Raw genomic sequence first — 24,595 nt, forward strand, 5'->3', positions numbered from 1 at the left:
TCATCACCCCATGACCCCACAACCCCATCCCTATGGGGCAGCCCCCCATAACCCCATCACTATGGGGCAGCCCCCCTCATTGCCCCATGTCCCCATCACTATGGGGCCACCCCACCCATCACCCCATAACCCCATCACCCCATCACTATGGGGCCACCCCGTTTATCACCCCATGACCCCACAACCCCATCCCTATGGGGCAGCCCCTCATAACCCCATCACTATGGGGCAGCCCCCCCTCATTGCCCCATAACCTCATATCCCCATTGCTATAGGGCCACCCTGCCCATCACCCCATAACCCCATCACCCTGTCGCTATGGGACAGACCCCGTTGATATGGGGCCGCCCCACTCATCATCCCATGACCCCATAACCCCATCCCTATGGGGCAGCCCCCCTCATCACCCCATAACCCCATCATCCCATTGCTATGGGGCAGACCCCATTGCTATAGGGCAGACCCTGTCTCTATGGGGCAGACCCTGTCGCTATGGGGCAGACCCTGTCTCTATGGGGCAGACCCTGTCGCTATGGGGCAGACCCTGTCTCTATGGGGCAGACCCTGTCGCTATGGGGCAGACCCTGTCTCTATGGGGCAGACCCTGTAGCTATGGGGCAGACCCTGTCTCTATGGGGCAGACCCTGTCGCTATGGGGCAGACCCTGTCTCTATGGGGCAGACCCTGTCGCTATGGGGCTGCCCCACTGACCGCCCCTCCCCGTTTCCTATAGGGGGAGCTGTCTGTGGGGGTGACGTACGGGGGGGACCCCATCCCCAAGAGCCCCTTCCCGGTCACGGTGGCCCCCCCGCTGCAGCTGGACAAGGTGGCCGTGCAGGGACTCAACAGCAGTGAGTGGGGGCTCTATGGGGCTCTATGGGGCTCTATGGGTCTCTGTGGGTCTCTATGGGTCTCTATGGGTCTCTGTGGGTCTCTATGGGTCTCAGTGCAATGACCCCCATCTCCCCATTGCAGAGGTCCCGGTGGGCTCCCCGCAGTCAGTACCGGCGCTGTCCGGCAGGGGGCGCTGTCTATGGGTCCCTATGGGTCTTTATGGGTCCCTATGGGTCTCTATGGGTCCCTATGGGTCTTTATGGGTCCCTATGGGTCTTTATGGGTCCCTATGGGTCTCTATGGGTTCCTATGCTTCCCTATAGGTCTCTATGTGACTGCATGGGTCTCTGTGGGTCCCTATGGGTCTCTATGGGTCTCAGTGCGATGACCCCCATCTCCCCCCATTGCAGAGGTCCCTGTGGGCTCCCCGCAGTCGTTCTATGTGTCCCTATGGTTCCCTATGGGTCTCTGTGTGTCTCCTGACCCCCATCTCCCCCCGTTCCAGAGGTCCCGGTGGGCTCCCCGCAGTCGTTCTATGGGTCCCTATGGTTCCCTATGGTTCCCTATGGGTCCCTATGGTTCCCTATGGGTCTCTGTGTATCTCCTGACCCCCATTATCTCCCCCCGTTCCAGAGGTCCCGGTGGGCTCCCCACAATCGTTCTATGGGTCCCTATGGGTCCCTATGTGTCTCCTGACCCCCATTATCTCCCCATTGCAGAGGTCCCTGTGGGCTCCCCACAATCGTTCTATGGGTCTCTATGGGTCCCTATGGGTCCCTATGGGTCTCTATGGTTCTCCTGACTCCCATCTCCCCAATGCATGGGTCCCGGTGGGCTCCCCACAGTCATTCTATGGGTCCCTATGGGTCTCTGTGGGTCTATATGGGTCTCTATGGGTCTCCTGACCCCCATCTCCCCGTTCCAGAGGTCCCTGTGGGCTCCCCGCAGTCGTTCTATGGGTCCCTATGTGTCTCTATGGGTCCCTATGGGTCTCTATGGGTCCCTATGTGTCTCCTGACCCCCATTATCTCCCCATTGCAGAGGTCCCTGTGGGCTCCCCACAATCGTTCTATGGGTCTCTATGGGTCTCTGTGTGTCTCCTGACCCCATTATCTCCCCCCATTCCAGAGGTCCCCGTGGGCTCCCCGCAGTCATTCTGTGTCCCTATGGGTTCCTATGGGTCTCTATGTGTCCCTATGTGTCCCTATGGTTCTCCTGACCCCCATTATCTCCCCGTTCCAGAGGTCCCTGTGGGCTCCCCGCAGTCGTTCTATGGGTCTCTATGGGTCTCTATGTGTCTCTATGGGTCCCTATGTGCCTCCTGACCCCCATTATCTCCCCATTGCAGAGGTCCCTGTGGGTTCCCCGCAGTCGTTCTATGGGTCTCTATGGGTCCCAATGGGTCTCTGTGGGTCTCTATGGGTCCCAATGGGTCCCTATGTGTCCCTATGTGTCTCCTGACCCCCATTATCTCCCCATTGCAGAGGTCCCTGTGGGCTCCCCGCAGTCGTTCTATGGGTCTCTATGGGTCCCTATGTGTCCCTATGGGTCCCTATGGTTCCCTATGTGTCCCTATGGTTCTCCTGACCCCCATTATCTCCCCCCGTTCCAGAGGTCCCTGTGGGCTCCCCGCAGTCGTTCTATGTGTCCGTATGGTTCCCTATGGGTCCCTATGTGTCTCTATGGGTCTCTATGTGTCTCCTGACCCCCATTATCTCCCCATTGCAGAGGTCCCGGTGGGCTCCCCACAGTCATTCTATGGGTCCCTATGGTTCCCTATGTGTCCCTATGGGTCTCTATGGGTCTCTGTGTGTCTCTATGGGTCTCTGTGTGTCTCCTGACCCCCATCCCCCCGTTGCAGAGGTTCCTGTGGGCTCCCCGCAGTCGTTCTATGGTTCCCTATGTGTCTCTATGGGTCTCTATGTGTCTCTATGGTTCCCTATGGGTCCCTATGGTTCTTCTGACCCCCATCTCCCCATTGCAGAGGTCCTGGTGGGCTCCCCGCAGTCGTTCTATGGGTCCCTATGGTTCCCTATGGGTCTCTATGTGTTCCTATGTGTCTCCTGACCCCCATCTTCCCCCGTTCCAGAGGTCCCTGTGGGCTCCCCGCAGTCGTTCTATGTGTCTCTATGTGTCTCTATGGGTCCCTATGTGTCTCCTGACCCCCATCTCCCCCCATTGCAGAGGTCCCTGTGGGCTCCCTGCAGTCGTTCTATGGGTCTCTATGGGTCTCTATGTGTCTCCTGACCCCCATTATCTCCCCGTTCCAGAGGTCCCTGTGGGCTCCCCGCAGTTGTTCTATGGGTTTCTATGGGTCTCTGTGGTTCTCCTGACCCCCATCTCCCCCCATTGCAGAGGTCCCGGTGGGCTCCCCACAGTCGTTCTATGGGTCTCTATGGTTCCCTATGGGTTTCTGTGGGTCTCTCTGGGTCTCTATGGGTCTCTATGGGTCTCTGTGTGTCTCCTGACCCCCATCTCCCCATTGCAGAGGTCCCCGTGGGTTCCCCGCAGTCGTTCTATGGGTCCCTATGTGTCCCTATGGGTCCCTATGTGTCCCTATGTGTCTCTATGTGTCTCCTGACCCCCGTTATCTCCCCGTTGCAGAGGTCCCTGTGGGCTCCCCGCAGTCGTTCTATGTGTCCCTATGTGTCTCTATGGGTCTCTATGTGTCTCCTGACCCCCATTATCTCCCCATTGCAGAGGTCCCGGTGGGCTCCCCGCAGTCGTTCTATGGGTCCCTATGGGTCCCTATGGTTCCCTATGGGTCCTTATGGTTCTATATGGGTCTCTGTGTGTCTCTATGTGTCCCTATGTGTCTCCTGACCCCCATCTCCCCGTTCCAGAGGTCCCGGTGGGCTCCCCACAGTCGTTCTATGGGTCGCTATGGTTTCCTATGGGTCCCTATGTGTCCCTATGGGTCTCTATGTGTCTCCTGACCCCCGTTATCTCCCCATTGCAGAGGTCCCGGTGGGCTCCCCGCAGTCGTTCTATGGGTCCCTATGGGTCCCTATGGGTCCCTATGGTTCCCTATGTGTCCCTATGTGTCCCTATGGTTCTCCTGACCCCCATTATCTCCCCATTGCAGAGGTCCCTGTGGGTTCCCCGCAGTCGTTCTATGGGTCCCTATGGGTCCCTATGGTTCCCTACGGGTCCTTATGGGTCTCTATGGGTCCCTATGGTTCCCTATGGGTCTCTGTGGGTCTCTATGTGTCCCTATGGTTCCCTATGTGTCCCTATGTGCCTCCTGACCCCCATCTCCCCCCATTGCAGAGGTCCCTGTGGGCTCCCCGCAGTCGTTCTATGGGTCCCTATGGTTCCCTATGGGTCCCTATGGTTCCCTATGGGTCTCTGTGTGTCTCCTGACCCCATCTCTCCCCATTGCAGAGGTCCCGGTGGGCTCCCCGCAGTCATTCTATGGGTCCCTATGTGTCCCTATGGGTCTCTATGTGTCCCTATGTGTCCCTATGTGTCTCCTGACCCCCGTTATCTCCCCATTGCAGAGGTCCCGGTGGGCTCCCCGCAGTCGTTCTCGGTGCTCAGTTCCGGTGCTGGCGGTCAGGGCTCGGTGTCGGTTCTTTGTTCGGGCCCCGGTCGCCGCTCGGTGCCGGTGTCGGTGGATGCGGCGGGGCCGGGGCTGCACCGCGCGCGGTTCACGGCGGCCGAGGAGGGGCAGCTCCGCTTCGACGTGTCGTACGACGGGCACCCGGTGCCGGGCAGCCCCTTCGTGGTGGACGCCGTGATGCCCCCGGACCCCTCCAAGGTGCCACGGGAACAAGGGGGGTCACACACACTCTGTCAGTGCACGAGGGCTCCTTGCACGGCTGGAGTGATTCATTGGTTGCACCACGGGCCTTGCACGGCTGGAGTGATTAACGAGGGCTCCTTGCACGGCTGTACTGATTGCACGAGACTGTACCGATTGCACGATGGTTCCTTGCATGACTGTACTGATTGCACGAGGCTGTGCTGATTGCACGAGGGCTCCTTGCACGGCTGTACTGATTGCACGACACTGTACTGATTGCATGAGGGCTCCTTGCACGATGGTACTGATTGCACGAGGCTGTACTGATTGCATGAGGGCTCCTTGCACGGCTGTACTGATTGCACAAGGGCTCCTTGCACAGCTGTACTGATTGCATGAGGGCTCCTTGCACGATGGTACTGATTGCACGAGGCTGTACTGATTGCATGAGGGCTCCTTGCACGGCTGTAGTGATTGCACGAGGCTGTACTGATTGCACAAGGGTTCCTTGCACGACTGTACTGATTGCACGAGGGCTCCTTGCACAGCTGTACTGATTGCACGAGGGTTCCTTGCACAGCTGCAATGATTGCATGAGGGTTCCTTGCACGGCTGTACTGATTGCACGATGGTTCCTTGCACGGCTGTACTGATTGCACGATGGTTCCTTGCACGGCTGTACTGATTGCACGATGGTTCCTTGCACGGCTGTACTGATTGCACGATGGTTCCTTGCACGGCTGTACTGATTGCACGATGGTTCCTTGCACAGCTGTACTGATTGCACAAGGGTTCCTTGCATGTGTAGTGATTGCACGAGGGTTCCTTGCACGGCTGTGACGATTGCACAAGGCTGTACTGATTGCACAATGGTTCCTTGCACGACTGTACTGATTGCACGAGGGCTCCTTGCACGGCTGTACTGATTGCACGAGGCTGTACTGATTGCATGAGGGCTACTTGCACAGCTGTAATGATTGCACGAGGGCTCCTTGCACGGCTTCACTGATTGCACAAGGGCTCCTTGCACAGCTGTGATGATTGCACTAGGGTTCCTTGCACAGCTGTAGTGATTGCACAAGGCTGTAGTGATTGCACGAGGGTTCCTTGCACAGCTGTACTGATTGCACGACGGTTCCTTGCATGACTGTACTGATTGCACGAGACTGTAGTGATTGCACAAGGGTTCCATGCACAGCTGTGACAATTGCACAAGGCTGTACTGATTGCACGAGGGCTCCTTGCACGACTGTACTGATTGCACGAGGGCTCCTTGCACGGCTGCATTGATTGCACAAGGGTTCCTTGCACGGCTGTAATGATTGCACTAGTGTTCCTTGCACGGCTGTAGTGATTGCACAAGGCTGTACTGATTGCATGAGGGCTCCTTGCACAGCTGTGATGATTGCACAAGGGTTCCTTGCACGGCTGTACTGATAGCACGAGGGATCCTTGCACGACTGTACTGATTACACTAGGGTTCCTTGCATGGCTGTACTGATAGCACGAGGCTGTACTGATTGCACGAGGGCTCCTTGCACGACTGTAGTGAATGCACGATGGTTCCTTGCACAGCTGTAGTGATTGCACGAGGGTTCCTTGCACGGCTGTAGTGATTGCACGAGGCTGTACTGGTTGCATGGGGGCTCCTTGCACAGCTGTAATTATTGCACTAGGGTTCCTTGCACAGCTGTAGTGATTGCACGAGGGTTACTTGCACGACTACTGATTGCACGACGGTTCCTTGCACAGCTGTAATAATTGCACGGGGCTGTGATGATTGCACGAGTGTTCCTTGCGCAGCTGTACTCCTTGATTCATTGGTTGCACAACTGCCTATTGCACAGCTGTAGTGATTGCACAAGGGCTCCTTGCACTACTGTAGTGCTTCATTGATTGCACTATGGGCCCTTGGGCGACTATACTGATTGGTTTGCACAAGGGCTCCTTGTACGGCTGTATTGAATGCACAAGGGCTCCTTGCACAACTGTAACGATTGTTTCATTGATTGCATGAGGGTTCCTTGCACAGCTGTAATGATTGCACGAGGGTTCCTTGCACGGCTGCACTGATTGCACGAGGGTTCCTTGCACGGCTGTACTGATTGCACAAGGCTGTAGTGATTGCACGAGGGCTGCTTGCACAATGCTAGTGATTGCACAGTGGCTCCTTGCATGGCTCTGGTGATTGCACTAGGGCTCCTTGCATGGCTCTGGTGATTGCACTAGGGCTCCTTGCACTGCTCTGTGCACAGCAGGTCCTTGCACAGTTGTGATTATTGCTCAGTTGTCACGTTTGCACGAGGGCTCCTTGCACAGCTGTGGTTTGTTCACAATGGCTCCTTGCACCACTATGGTGTTTCCACAGGGACTCCTTGCACACCCCCGTAGCCCCCAATACCCCCATAGCCCCCAAAAAACCCATAGCCCCCAGTACCCCCATAGCCCATATCCCCCCCCTTTAACCCCATATCCCCCTTTAACCCCATATCCCCCTTTAACTCCTTTATCCCCATATCCCCCTTTAACCCCTTTAACCCCATATCCCCCTCTAACCCCATATCCCCCTTTAACCCCATATCCCCTATAACCCCATATCCCCTTTTAACCCCATATCTGCCTTTAACCCCATATCCCCCTCTAACCCCATATCCCCCTATAACCCCATATCCCCTATAACCCCATATCCCCCTTTAACCCCATATCCCCCCATATCTCCCCATATCCCCCTATAACCCCATATCCCTCTATAACCCCATATCCCCCTATAACCCCATATCTGCCTTTAACCCCATATCCCCCTCTAACCCCATATCCCCCTCTAACCCCATATCCCCCTATAACCCCATATCCCCCTATAACCCCATATCCCCTTTAATCCCATACCCCCCTCTAACCCCATATCCCCCTATAACCCCTTTAACCCCCTCTAACCCCATATCCCCCTATAACCCCATATCCCCTATATCTCCTCTAACCCCATATCCCCCTTTAACCCCATATCCCTCTATAACCCCATATCCCCCTATAACCCCATATCTGCCTTTAACCCCATATCCCCCTCTAACCCCATATCTCCCTTTAACCCCATATCCCCTATAACCCCATATCCCCTTTTAACCCCATATCTGCCTTTAACCCCATATCCCCCTATAACCCCATATCCCCCTATAACCCCATATCCCCCTATAACCCCATATCCCCCTATAACCCCATATCCCCTATAACCCCATATCCCCCTATAACCCCATATCCCCCTATAACCCCATATCCCCCTTTAACCCCATATCCCCCTTTAACCCCATATCCCCCTCTAACCCCACATCCCCCTCTAACCCCATATCCCTCTATAACCCCTCTAACCCCATATCCCCCTTTAACCCCATATCCCATTTTAACCCCTTTAACCCCATATCCCCCTTTAACCCCATATCCCCCTCTAACCCCATATCCCCCTCTAACCCCATATCCCCCTATAACCCCTTTAACCCCATATAACCCCATATCCCCCTCTAACCCCATATCCCCCTATAACCCCATATCCCCCTATAACCCCTTTAACCCCATATAACCCCATATCCCCTCTAACCCCATATCCCCCTTTAACCCCATATCCCCCTATAACCCCATATCCCCCTCTAACCCCATATCCCCCTCTAACCCCATATCCCCCTCTAACCCCATATCCCCCTTTAACCCCATATCCCCCTCTAACCCCATATCCCCCTCTAACCCCATATCCCCCTCTAACCCCATATCCCCCTCTAACCCCATATCCCCCTCTAACCCCATATCCCCCTTTAACCCCATATCCCCATTTAACCCCATATCCCCCTTTAACCCCATATCCCCCCTATAACCCCTCTAACCCCATATCCCTCTATAACCCCTCTAACCCCATATCCCCCTCTAACCCCATATCCCCCTATAACCCCATATCCCCCCTTTAACCCCATACCCCCCTCTAACCCCATATCCCCCTTTAACCCCTTTAACCCCATATCCCCCTTTACCCCCTCTAACCCCACATCCCCCTTTAACCCCATATCCCTCTATAACCCCTCTAACCCCATATCCCCCCTTTAACCCCATATCCCCCCTTTAACCCCATATCCCATTTTAACCCCTTTAACCCCATATCCCCCTTTAACCCCATAACCCCTATAACCCCTTTAACCCCATATAACCCCATATCCCCCTTTAACCCCATATCCCTCTATAACCCCTCTAACCCCATATCCCCCTATAACCCCATATCCCCATTTAACCCCATATCCCCCTTTAACCCCATATCCCCCCTATAACCCCTCTAACCCCATATCCCTCTATAACCCCTCTAACCCCATATCCCCCTCTAACCCCATATCCCCCTCTAACCCCATATCCCCCTATAAGCCCATATCCCCCCTTTAACCCCATACCCCCCTCTAACCCCATATCCCCCTTTAACCCCATATCCCCCCTATAACCCCTCTAACCCCATATCCCTCTATAACCCCTATAACCCCATATCCCCCCTATAACCCCTTTAACCCCATATCCCATTTTAACCCCTTTAACCCCATATCCCCCTTTACCCCCTCTAACCCCACATCCCCCTTTAACCCCATATCCCTCTATAACCCCTTTAACCCCATATCCCCCTTTAACCCCTTTAACCCCATATCCCCCTTTAACCCCATATCCCCCCCTTTACCCCCTATAACCCCATATCCCCCCTCTAACCCCATATCCCCCTATAACCCCATACCCCCCTCTAACCCCATATCCCTCTATAACCCCATATCCCCCTATAACCCCATACCCCCCTCTAACCCCATATCCCCCTCTAACCCCATACCCCCCTCTAACCCCATATCCCCCTCTAACCCCATAATCCCCTCTAACCCCATATCCCCCTCTAACCCCATATCCCCCTCTAACCCCATATCCCCCTATAACCCCATATCCCTCTATAACCCCATATCCCCCTATAACCCCATATCCCCCTATAACCCCATATCCCCCTATAACCCCATATCCCCCTCTAACCCCATATCCCCCTCTAACCCCATATCCCCCTTTACCCCCTATAACCCCATATCCCCCTTTAACCCCATACCCCCCTCTAACCCCATATCCCCTATATCCCCCTCTAACCCCATACCCCCCTCTAACCCCATATCCCCCCTTTAACCCCATATCCCTCTATATCCCCTCTAACCCCATACCCCCCTCTAACCCCATATCCCCTTTAACCCCATATCCCCTATATCCCCCTATAACCCCATATCCCCCTCTAACCCCATATCCCCCTCTAACCCCATATCTCCCTATAACCCCATATCCCCCTATAACCCCATACCCCCCTTTAATCCCATACCCCCCTCTAACCCCATATCCCCCTATAACCCCTTTAACCCCCTCTAACCCCATATCCCCCTATAACCCCATATCCCCCTATAACCCCATATCCCCTTTAATCCCATACCCCCCTCTAACCCCATATCCCCCTATAACCCCTTTAACCCCCTCTAACCCCATATCCCCCTATAACCCCATATCCCCTATATCCCCTCTAACCCCATATCCCCCTCTAACCCCATATCCCCCTATAACCCCATACCCCCTATATCCCCTCTAACCCCATACCCCCCTCTAACCCCATACCCCCCTCTAACCCCATATCCCCCTCTAACCCCATACCCCCCTCTAACCCCATACCCCCCTCTAACCCCATACCCCCCTCTAACCCCATATCCCCCTATAACCCCATATCCCCCTATAACCCCATACCCCCTATAACCCCTATAACCCCATACCCCCCTCTAACCCCATACCCCCCTCTAACCCCATATCCCCCTCTAACCCCATACCCCCCTCTAACCCCATACCCCCCTCTAACCCCATATCCCCCTCTAACCCCATACCCCCCTCTAACCCCATATCCCCCTATAACCCCATACCCCCCTCTAACCCCATACCCCCCTCTAACCCCATATCCCCATATAACCCCATACCCCCCTCTAACCCCATATCCCCCTATAACCCCTATAACCCCATACCCCCCTCTAACCCCATATCCCCCTATAACCCCTATAACCCCATACCCCCCTCTAACCCCATATCCCCTATAACCCCATATCCCTCTATATCCCCTCTAACCCCATATCCCCTATATCCCCTATAACCCCATATCCCCCTATAACTCCATATCCCCCTATAACCCCATATCCCCCTTTAACCCCATATCCCTCTATAACCCCTCTAACCCCATATCCCCCTATAACCCCTTTAACCCCATATAACCCCATATCCCCCTCTAACCCCATATCCCCCCTTTAACCTCATATCCCCCTTTAACCCCTTTAACCCCATATCCCCCCTATAACCCCATATCCCCCTATAACCCCATATCCCCTTTAACCCCATATCCCCTATATCCCCCTCTAACCCCATATCCCCCTTTCTCCCCATATCCCCCTTTAACCCCTTTAACCCCATATCCCCCTTTAACCCCATATCCCCCTTTAACCCCTTTATCCCCATATCCCCCTTTAACCCCATATCCCCCCTATAAGCCCTCTAACCCCATATCCCTCTATAACCCCTCTAACCCCATATCCCCCCTATAACCCCTCTAACCCCATATCCCCCCTATAACCCCTCTAACCCCATACCCCCTATATCCCCTCTAACCCCATACCCCCCTCTAACCCCATATCCCCCTATAACCCCATACCCCCCATACCCCCCTCTAACCCCATATCCCCCTTTAACCCCCTTTAACCCCATACCCCCTATATCCCCACTAACCCCATATCCCCCCATCCCCCAGGTCCACGCCTTCGGTCCCGGCCTTCACGGCGGCGTTGCGGGCAGCCCGGCCACATTCACGATCTCGACGCGCGGTGCCGGTGCGGGGGCGCTGGGTCTGACGGTGGAGGGTCCCCGCGAGGCGGAGCTGGAGTGTCACGACAACGGTGACGGCTCGTGCTCGGTGCGTTACGTGCCGCCCGAACCCGGCGACTACTCGCTCAACATCCTGTTTGCCGGGACGCACGTGCCGGGCTCCCCGTTCCGCGCCGCGGTTCGACCCCGTTTCGACGCCACCAAAGTTCGGGCCGAGGGTCCGGGGCTGCGGGGCGGCAGAGTGGGACAAAGCGCCGCGTTCGCCGTCGACTGTCGGGACGCGGGAGAGGCGGAATTGAACATCGAGATCCGCCACGAGCTGGGGAACCGGCCCGAGGTTCGGATCCACGACAACGGGGACGGAACGTACGGCATCACCTACACACCGGCACGAGCCGGGGCCTACACCGTCACCATCTGCTACGGCGGCGTCACCGTGCCACAGTTCCCAGCATGTGTCACCGTGGAACCGGACATCGACCTCAGCGCCATCAACGTGTATGGGGCGGGAGTGGAGCCCAGGGGTGAGTAGGAACAGAGTGACCCCATAGAGCCATACAGACCCCATAGGGACACTGTGCCATCGCCGTGTATGGGGCAGGAGTGGAGCCCAGGGGTGAGTAGGAACGGGGGGACCCCATTGAGAGATATAGGGACATATGGGGACATATAGGGATATATAGGGACATATAGGGACACTGTGCCATCACTGTGTATGGGGCAGGAGTGGAGCCCAGGGGTGAGTAGGAACGGGGAACCCATAGGAACACCATAGGGACATATAGGGACACTGTGCCATCACCGTGTATGGGGCTGGAGTGGAGCCCAGGGGTGAGTAGGAACGGGGGGACATAGGGACATATGGGGACATATAGGGACACTGTGCCATCACCGTGTATGGGGCTGGAGTGGAGCCCAGGGGTGAGTAGGAACAGAGTGACCCCATAGAGCCATAGGGACACATAGGGAGCCATACAGACCCCATAGAGCCATAGGGACACATAGGGACATATAGGGACATATAGGGACACATAGGGACATATAGGGACATATAGGGACACTGTGCCATCACCGTGTATGGGGCTGGGGTGGAGCCCAGGGGTGAGTAGGAACGGGGAACCCATAGGGACATATAGGGACACTGTGCCATCACCGTGTATGGGGCAGGAGTGGAGCCCAGGGGTGAGTAGGAACAGAGTGACCCCATAGAGCCATAGGGACACATAGGGAGCCATACAGACCCCATAGAGCCATAGGGACACATAGGGAGCCATACAGACCCCATAGAGCCATAGGGACACATAGGGAGCCATACAGACCCCATAGAGCCAGAGGGACACATAGGGACATATAGGGACACTGTGCCATCACCGTGTATGGGGCTGGAGTGGAGCCCAGGGGTGAGTAGGAACAGAGTGACCCCATTGAGAGATATAGGGACATATGGGGACATATAGGGACACTGTGCCATCACCGTGTATGGGGCTGGGGTGGAGCCCAGGGGTGAGTAGGAACCCATAGGGACATATAGGGACATATGGGGATATATAGGGACCTATAGGGACATATAGGGACATGTAGGGATATATAGGGACACTGTGCCATCACCGTGTATGGGGCAGGAGTGGAGCCCAGGGGTGAGTAGGAACAGTGACCCCATTGAGAGATATAGGGACATATGGGGACATATAGGGACATACAGGGATATATAGGGACACTGTGCCATCGCCGTGTATGGGACTGGGGTGAGCCCAGGGGTGAGTAGGAACGGGGGGATCCATAGGGACATATGGGGATATATAGGGACATATAGGGACATATAGGGACACTGTGCCATCACCGTGTATGGGGCAGGAGTGGAGCCCAGGGGTGAGTAGGAACGGGGATCCCATAGGGACACCATAGGGATATATAGGGATATATAGGGACACTGTGCCATCGCCGTGTATGGGGCAGGAGTAGAGCCCAGGGGTGAGTAGGAACGGGGAACCCATAGGGACATATAGGGACATATAGGGATATATAGGGACATATAGGGACACTGTGCCATCACCGTGTATGGGGCAGGAGTAGAGCCCAGGGGTGAGTAGGAACGGGGAACCCATAGGGACATATAGCGAGCCATACAGACCCCATAGAGCCATAGGGACACACAGGGACATATAGGGATATATAGGGACATATAGGGACACTGTGCCATCACCGTGTATGGGGCCGGGGTGGAGCCCAGGGGTGAGTAGGAACGGGGAACCCATAGGGACACCATAGGGATATATAGGGACATATAGGGACATATAGGGACATATAGGGACACTGCGCCATCACCGTGTATGGGACCGGGGTGGAGCCCAGGGGTGAGTAGGAACGGGGGAACATAGAGACACCATAGGGATATATAGGGACATATAGGGACATGTAGGGACATATAGGGACACATAGGGACATATAGGGACACTGTGCCATCGCCGTGTATGGGACCGGTGTGGAGCCTAGGGGTGAGTAGGAATGGGGAACCCATAGGGACATGTGTCCCCCCAATAGGATCCCCACTGACCCCAATTTTCCCCATAGAATCCCCTCTGACCCCCAGTTTTCCCCATAGGATCCCATATGACCCCATATAACCCCCCATATGACCCCATATGACCCCATATAACCCCCCATATGACCCCATATAACCCCATATAACCCCATATGACCCCATATAACCCCATATGACCCCATATAACCCCCATATAACCCCATATGACCCCATATAACCCCATATAACCCCATATAACCCCATATGACCCCATATGACCCCATATAACCCCATATAACCCCATATAACCCCATATGACCCCATATAACCCAATATAACCCATATAACCCCAAATAACCCCATATGACCCCATATAACCCCATATAACCCATATAACCCCATATAACCCCATATGACCCCATATAACCCCCCATATAACCCCATATGACCCCATATAACCCCATATAACCCCATATAACCCCATATGACCCCATATGACCCCATATAACCCCATATAACCCCATATGACCCCATATAACCCCATATAACCCATATAACCCCATATAACCCCATATGACCCCATATAACCCCATATAACCCATATAACCCCATATAACCCCATATGACCCCATATAACCCCCCATATAACCCCATATAACCCCATATAACCCCATATAACCCATATAACCCCCCATATGACCCCATATAACCCCATATGACCCCATATAACCCCATATAACCCATATAACCCCATATAACCCTATATAACCCCATATCCCCCATATAACCCCATATGACCCCATATAACCCCATATAACCCCATATAACCCTATATAACCCCATATCCCCCATATAACCCCATATGACCCCATATAACCCCATATAACCCCATATAACCCCATATGACCCCATATAACCCCATATAACCCATATAACCCCATATAACCCCATATGACCCCATATAACCCCATATAACCCATATAACCACATATAACCCCATATGACCCCATATAACCCCCCATATAACCCCATATAACCCCATATAACCCCATATAACCCATATAACCCCACATATGACCCCATATAACCCCATATGACCCCATATAACCCCATATGACCCCATATGACCCCATATAAACCCCCATATAACCCCATATAGCCCCATATAACCCCATATAACCCCATATGACCCCATATAACCCCATATAACCCCATATGACCCCATATAACCCCATATAACCCCATATAACCCCATATAACCCCATATGACCCCATATGACCCCATATAACCCCATATAACCCCATATGACCCCATATAACCCCATATAACCCCCCATATAACCCCATATAACCCCATATGACCCCATATGACCCCATATGACCCCATATAACCCCATATAACCCCATATGACCCCATATAACCCATATAACCCCATATAACCCCATATCCCCCATATAACCCTATATGACCCCATATAACCCCATATAAGCCCATATGACCCCATATGACCCCATATAACCCCATAGAACCCCATATGACCCCATATGACCCCATATAACCCCATATAACCCCATATGACCCCATATAACCCCATATAACCCCCCATATAACCCCATATAACCCCATATGACCCCATATAACCCCATATAACCCCATATGACCCCATATGACCCCATATAACCCCATATAACCCCATATAACCCCATATGACCCCATATGACCCCATATAACCCATATAACCCCATATAACCCCATATCCCCCATATAACCCTATATAACCCCATATAACCCCATATAACACCATATGACCCCATATAACCCCATATGACCCCATATGACCCCATATGACCCCATATAACCCCATATAACCCCATATAACCCCATATAACCCATATGACCCCATATAACCCCATATAACCCCATATGACCCCATATGACCCCATATGACCCCATATAACCCCATATAACCCCATATGACCCCATATGACCCCATATAACCCCATATGACCCCATATGACCCCATATAACCCCATATGACCCCATATAACCCCATATAACCCCATATAACCCCATATCCCCCATATAACCCTATATAACCCCATATAACCCCATATAACCCCATATGACCCCATATGACCCCATATGACCCCATATAACCCCATATAACCCATATGACCCCATATAACCCCATATAACCCCATATAACCCCATATAACCCATATGACCCCATATAACCCCATATAACCCCATATGACCCCATATAACCCCATATGACCCCATATAACCCCATATAACCCCATATAACCCCATATAACCCCATATGACCCCATATAACCCCATATGACCCCATATGACCCCATATAACCCCATATGACCCCCATATAACCCCATATAACCCCATATAACCCCATATGACCCCATATAACCCCATATGACCCCATATAACCCCATATAACCCCATATAACCCATATAACCCCATATGACCCCATATAACCCATATGACCCCATATAACCCCATATGACCCCATATAACCCCATATAACCCCATATGACCCCATATGACCCCATATAACCCCATATGACCCCATATAACCCCATATGACCCCATATAACCCATATAACCCCATATAACCCCATATAACCCCATATGACCCCATAAGACCCCATATAACCCCCCATATAACCCCATATAACCCCATATAACCCCATATGACCCCATATGACCCCATATAACCCCATATGACCCCATATAACCCCATATAACCCCATATGACCCCATATAACCCCATATAACCCCATATGACCCCATATGACCCCATATAACCCCATATAACCCCATATGACCCCATATGACCCCATATGACCCCATATCCCCCCATATACCCCATATACCCCATATAACCCCATATAACCCCATATAACCCCATATAACCCCATATAATCTCCCATATAACCCCATATGACCCCATATGACCCCATATAACCCCCCATATAACCCCATATAACCCCATATAACCCCATATGACCCCATATAACCCCCCATATAACCCCATATAACCCCCCATATGACCCCATATAACCCCCTATATAACCCCCCATATAACCCCATATAACCCCCCATATGACCCCATATAACCCCCCATATAACCCCATATAACCCCATATAACCCCATATGACCCCATATAACCCCCCATATAACCCCATATAACCCCCCATATGACCCCATATAACCCCCTATATAACCCCCCATATAACCCCATATAACCCCCCATATGACCCCATATAACCCCATATGACCCCATATAACCCCCCATATGACCCCATATAACCCCATATGACCCCATATAACCCCATATAACCCCATATAACCCCATATAACCCCATATAACCCATATAACCCCATATAACCCCATATAACCCATATAACCCCATATAACCCCATATAACCCCATATAACCCCATATAGCCCCATATAACCCCATATAACCCCCCATAGGATCCCATATAACCCCATATAACCCCATATAACCCCATATAACCCCCCATATAACCCCATATAACCCCCCATAGGATCCCATATAACCCCATATAACCCATATAACCCCCAATTCTCCCCCCGCTCCAGGTCCGCTCCGTGACGTCATGACGGAGTTCACGGTTGACGCGCGCTCCCTGGCTCCTTCCGGCGGGTCCCACGTGGGCGCGCGCGTCACCGCCCCGTCCGGAGCCTGCGCAGAGTGTGACGTCACCGACTGCGGGGACGGGACGTACCGGGTCCGGTACACGCCGAGCGAGGAGGGTCCGTACGGGACACGGTGATATGGGATCCTATAGAACACAGTGATATATGGGATCATAGAGACACCATGGGACACATAGACACCATGGGACACTATAGACCACAGTGCTATATGGGATCATATAGACACCATGGGACCATATAGACACCATGGGACCATATAGACACCATGGGACACATAGACACCAATGGGACACTATAGAGACACCATGGGACACTATAGACACCAATGGGACCATAGAGACACCATGGGACACTATAGACCACAATGCAATATGGGACCCTATAGACACCATGGGACCCTATAGACACCATGGGACACATAGATACCATGGGACCCTATAGACACCATGGGACACATAGACACCAATGGGACCATATAGACACCATGGGACCATATAGACACCATGGGACACATAGACCACAGTGCTATATGGGATCATAGAGACACCATGGGACACTATAGACACCAGTGGGACCATATAGACACCAGTGGGACACATAGACATCAATGGGACCATATAGACACCATGGGACACATAGACACCAATGATATGGGACCATATAGACACCAATGGGACCATAGAGACACCATGGGACCATATAGACACCATGGGACCCTATAGACACCATGGGACCATATAGACACCATGGGACCCTATAGACACCATGGGACCATATAGACACCATGGGACACTATAGACACCATGGGACACATAGACACCATGGGACCATATAGACACCATGGGACACTATAGACACCATGGGACCATATAGACACCATGGGACACTATAGACACCATGGGACCATATAGACACCATGGGACCCTATAGACACCATGGGACCATATAGACACCATGGGACCCTATAGACACCATGGGACCATATAGACACCATGGGACACTATAGACACCATGGGACACATAGACACCATGGGACCATATAGACACCATGGGACACTATAGACACCATGGGACCATATAGACACCATGGGACCCTATAGACACCATGGGACACTATAGACACCATGGGACCATATAGACACCATGGGACCATATCGACACCATGGGACCATATAGACACCATGGGACACTATAGACACCATGGGACACATAGACACCATGGGACCCTATAGACACCATGGGACCCTATAGACACCATGGGACACATAGATACCATGGGACCCTATAGACACCATGGGACACATAGACACCAATGATATGGGACCATATAGACACCATGGGACCATATAGACACCAATGGGACCATAGAGACACCATGGGACACAGCGCTATGGGACACTATAGACCACAGTGCTATATGGGACCATATAGACACCATGGGACACATAGACACCAATGGGACCCTATAGACACCAATGGGACACATAGACACCAATGATATGGGACCATATAGACACCATGGGACCATATAGACACCATGGCACACATACATAGACCACAGTGCTATATGGGACCATAGAGACACCATGGGACACATAGACCACAGTGCTATATGGGATCATATAGACACCATGGGACACATAGACCACAGTGCTATATGGGACCATATAGACACCATGGGACACATAGACCACAGTGCTATATGGGACCCTATAGACACCATGGGACACATAGACACCATGGGACCATATAGACACCATGGGACCATAGAGACACCATGGGACCATATAGACACCATGGGACACATAGACACCATGGGACCATATAGACACCATGGGACCATAGAGACACCATGGGACCATATAGACACCATGGGACACATAGACACCATGGGACCATATAGACACCATGGGACATATAGACACCATGGGACACATAGACACCATAGGACCCTATAGACACCATGGGACACTATAGACACCATGGGACCCTATAGACACCATGGGACATATAGACACCATGGGACACATAGACACCATGGGACCCTATAGACACCATGGGACACTATAGACCACAATGCAATATGGGACCCTATAGACACCATGGGACCCTATAGACACCATGGGACACTATAGACACCATGGGACCCTATAGACACCATGGGACACTATAGACACCATGGGACACACAGACACCAATGATATGGGAGCATATAGACACCAATGGGACCATATAGACCACAATGCAATATGGGACCCTATAGACCCTATGGGACCACAATTCACTATGGGACCCCAATGCACTCTGGGACCCCATAGACCCCTTGGGACCCCAATGCACCATGAGACTCCATAGCCCCCATGGGACCCCAATGCACTGCGGGACCCCATAGCCCCCATGGGACCCCAATACACCATGGGACCCCAATGCACTGCGGGACCCCATAGCCCCCATGGGACCCCTATGCACTGTGGGACCCCACAGCCCCCATGGGACCCCAATATACCCTGGGACGCCGTATTCCCCATGGGACCCCAAATCCCGCCCTTGGTCACCATCCCCACCCATGGGACCCCAAATCCCCCCCCTTGGTCACCATACACCCCCATGGGACCCCCAAATCCAACCCTTTGGACCCCAAATCCCCACTTTGGACCCCAAATCCCCCCCTTGGTCACCATACCCCCCATGGGACCCCCAAATCCTCCCCTTTGGATCCCAAATCCTCACCATGGGACCCCAAATCCCCCCCATTGGTCACCATACCCCCCCCCATGGGACCCCCATTCCCCCCCATTAGTCACCATACCCCCTCAAAGGACCCCAAATTCTCCCCTTTGGACCCCAAATCCCACCCCTTGGTCACCATACCTCCAATGGGACCCCCAAATCCCCCCCATGAGACCCCAAATCCCCCCCCGGTCACCATACCTCCAATGGGACCCCCAAATCCCCACCATGGGACCCCCATTCACCCCCCATTGATCACCATGCCCACCCATGGGACCCCAAATCCCCCCCTTGGTCACCATACCCCCCATGGGACCTCCAGATCCTCCCCTTTGGACCCCAAATCCCCACCATGGGACCCTCAAATCCCCCCCTTGGTCACCATAGCCCCCTTTGGACCCCAGATCCCACCCGTTCATCACCATACCCCCCCATGGGACCCCCAGATCCTCCCCTTTGGACCCCAAATCCCCCCTTGGTCACCATACCCCCATTTGGACCCCAAATCCCCCCCTTGGTCACAATACCCCCCCATGGGACCCCAAATCCCCACCATGGGACCGTCAAATCCCCCCCTTGGTCACCATAGCCCCCTTTGGACCCCAGATCCCACCCGTTCATCCCCATACCCCCCACGGGACCCCCAGATCCTCCCCTTTGGACCCCAATTCCCCCCCTTGGTCACCATTCCCCCCATGGGACCCCAAATCCCCACCATGGGACCCCAAATCCCCCCCCTTTGGACCCCAATCCCCCTCCCTTGGTCACTATACCCCCCCACGGGACCCCCAAATCCCATCCTTTGGACCCCAAATCCCCCCCTTGGTCACCATACCCCCCCATGGGACCCCCAACTCCCCCCCCTTGCTCACCATCCCCCCATGTTATCCCCATCCCCCCCTTGCCCCCCACTCCCCGTGCTCACGTTCCGTCCCCCCCCTCAGGCGTCCACCAGGTGGCGGTGACGTTCCAGGAGCTGCCGGTCCCGCACTCCCCGTTCCACGTGTCAGTGGCCGAGGGCTGCGACCCCACGCGAGTCACCGCCCACGGACCCGGCCTGGAGAGCGGCCTGGTGGGCAGAGCCAACTGCTTCACCGTGCAGACCAGGTGAGGGCCAGAACCGGGACCGGTACCAGCATGGCCACCATCATCATGGCCATCATCATCATCACCAACATGACCAGCATGGCCACCATCATCATGGCCATCATCATCATCATCATGGCCAGCATGGCCACCATCACCATGGCCATCATCACCACCAACACGGCCAGCATGGCCACCATCATCATGGCCATCATCATCCTCACCAACACGGCCAGTATGGCCACCATCATCATGGCCATCATCATCACCACCAACACAGCCAGCATGGCCACCATCATCATGGCCATCATCATCCTCACCAACACAACCAGTATGGCCACCATCATCATGGCCATCATCATCCTCACCAACACGGCCAGTATGGCCACCATCATCACAACCAGTACAGCCAATATGGCCATCACCATCATCACCATCATCATGGCCACCATCATCATGGCCATCACCACCATCACCACCACCATCATTATCACCACCATCGTCACCATCACCACCATCACCACCGTCACCATCATGGCCATCACCACCACCATCATGGCCATCACCACCATCACCACCATCACCATCATGGCCATCATGGCCATCACCATCTCCACTATCATGACCATCATTATCACCGTCATCACTATCACAGCCATCATGACCATCACCACCATCACCATCATGGCCATCGTCACCATCACTGCCATCACTGCCACTATGGCCATCATCACCATCACCACCATCACCACCATCATCACCATCACCACCATCACCACCATCACCACCATCATCACCATCACCACCATCACCACCATCATCACCATCACCACCATCACCACCATCACCACCATCACCATCATCACCACCATCACCACCATCACCACCATCACCACCATCACCACCATCACCACCATCATCACCATCACCACCATCACCACCATCACCACCATCACCACCATCATCACCATCACCACCATCACCACCATCATCACCATCACCACCATCACCACCATCACCACCATCACCACCATCACCACCATCACCACCATCACCACCATCACCACCATCATCACCATCACCACCATCACCACCATCACTGCCACCGGTGGAGGTCCCCACACTGTCCCCCCATTGCAGAGGTCCCCACACTGTCCCCTCGTCCCACAGGTCCCCATACTGTCCCCTTGTCATGGTGGTCCCCATGCTGTCCCCCCATTGCAGAGGTCCCCATACCATCCCCTTATCCCAGACATCCCCACACCGTCCCCTTATCCCACAGGCCCCCACACTGTCCCCTTATTCCATAGGTCCCCACACTGTGCCCTTATCCCATAGGTACCACACTGTGCCCTTATCCCATAGGTACCACTGTGCCCTTATCCCATAGGTACCAATGTGCCCTTATCCCATAGGTACCAATGTGCCCTTATCCCATAGGTACCACTGTGCCCTTATCCCATAGGTACCACACTGTGCCCTTATCCCATAGGTACCCACTGTGCCCTTATCCCATAGGTACCCACTGTGCCCTTATCCCATAGGTACCAATGTGCCCTTATCCCATAGGTACCAATGTGCCCTTATCCCATAGGTACCCACTGTGCCCTTATCCCATAGGTACCAATGTGCCCTTATCCCATAGGTACCAATGTGCCCTTATCCCATAGGTACCAATGTGCCCTTATCCCATTGGTACCACACTGTGCCCTTATCCCATAGGTACCACACTGTGCCCTTATCCCATAGGTACCACACTGTGCCCTTATCCCATAGGTACCAATGTGCCCTTATCCCATAGGTACCAATGTGCCCTTATCCCATAGGTACCCACTGTGCCCTTATCCCATAGGTACCACACTGTCCCCTTATTCCATAGGTCCCCACACTGTGCCCTTATCCCATAGGTACCAATGTGCCCTTATCCCATAGGTACCAATGTGCCCTTATCCCATAGGTACCACACTGTGCCCTTATCCCATAGGTACCACTGTGCCCTTATCCCATAGGTACCCACTGTGCCCTTATCCCATAGGTACCAATGTGCCCTTATCCCATAGGTACCAATGTGCCCTTATCCCATTGGTACCACACTGTGCCCTTATCCCATAGGTACCACACTGTGCCCTTATCCCATAGGTACCAATGTGCCCTTATCCCATAGGTACCAATGTGCCCTTATCCCATAGGTACCACACTGTGCCCTTATCCCATAGGTACCCACTGTGCCCTTATCCCATAGGTACCAATGTGCCCTTATCCCATAGGTACCACTGTGCCCTTATCCCATAGGTACCAATGTGCCCTTATCCCATAGGTACCACTGTGCCCTTATCCCATAGGTACCAATGTGCCCTTATCCCATAGGTACCCACTGTGCCCTTATCCCATAGGTACCAATGTGCCCTTATCCCATAGGTACCCACTGTGCCCTTATCCCATATGTACCACTGTGCCCTTATCCCATAGGTACCCACTGTGCCCTTATCCCATATGTACCACTGTGCCCTTATCCCATAGGTACCACACTGTGCTCTATATCCCAGCCATCCCCATACTGCCCCCCCATTGCAGACATCCCCCCACTGTCCCTTTGTCCCATATGTCCCCTTACCGTCCCCATGTCCCCATTGGGGGCTGCCCCCATTAACCCCGCTGTGCCGCTGTGTCCCCCCAGGGGTGCGGGTACGGGGGGGCTGGGTCTGGCCATCGAGGGTCCGTCGGAGGCCAAGATGTCGTGCCAGGACAACAAGGACGGCAGCTGCTCCGTGGAGTACGTGCCCTACAGCGCAGGGGACTACGACGTCAACATCAGCTTCGGGGGGAGACCCATCCCCGGTATGGGGGGATATGGGGACATGGGGGGATATGGGGGGCATGGGGAGATGGGGGGTATGGGGGGTGGGGGGATCCCGTAATATCCCATCCCATAATATCCCATCCTATAATATCCATTTTCATCCATCCCATAATATCCCATCCTATAATAACCCATCTCATCCCATCCCATAATATCCCATCCTATAATATCCCATCTCATTCCATCCCATAATATCCCATCCTATATATAACCCATCTCACC

At 53.5% G+C, this 24,595-nt stretch overlaps 1 protein-coding gene across 1 annotated transcript in view; it reads left to right on the plus strand.

The window, feature by feature from the left end:
* Positions 1 to 24,595, plus strand: part of LOC107307133 (filamin-C-like) — a 145,709-nt gene that overhangs the window by 47,461 nt on the left and 73,653 nt on the right. Inside the window, exons 15-20 of the mRNA XM_085533205.1 lie at positions 734 to 851; positions 4,335 to 4,594; positions 11,397 to 11,994; positions 17,620 to 17,793; positions 21,372 to 21,534; positions 24,191 to 24,351. Coding sequence (XP_085389331.1) covers positions 734 to 851; positions 4,335 to 4,594; positions 11,397 to 11,994; positions 17,620 to 17,793; positions 21,372 to 21,534; positions 24,191 to 24,351 — 1,474 coding nt within the window. The remainder of the gene's footprint in view (positions 1 to 733; positions 852 to 4,334; positions 4,595 to 11,396; positions 11,995 to 17,619; positions 17,794 to 21,371; positions 21,535 to 24,190; positions 24,352 to 24,595) is intronic.

This window comes from Coturnix japonica, unplaced genomic scaffold (assembly GCF_054131305.1).
Source record: "Coturnix japonica strain WE unplaced genomic scaffold, WE-NBRP24 Scf055, whole genome shotgun sequence".
In the NCBI taxonomy this organism is placed as follows: Eukaryota; Metazoa; Chordata; class Aves; order Galliformes; family Phasianidae; genus Coturnix; species Coturnix japonica.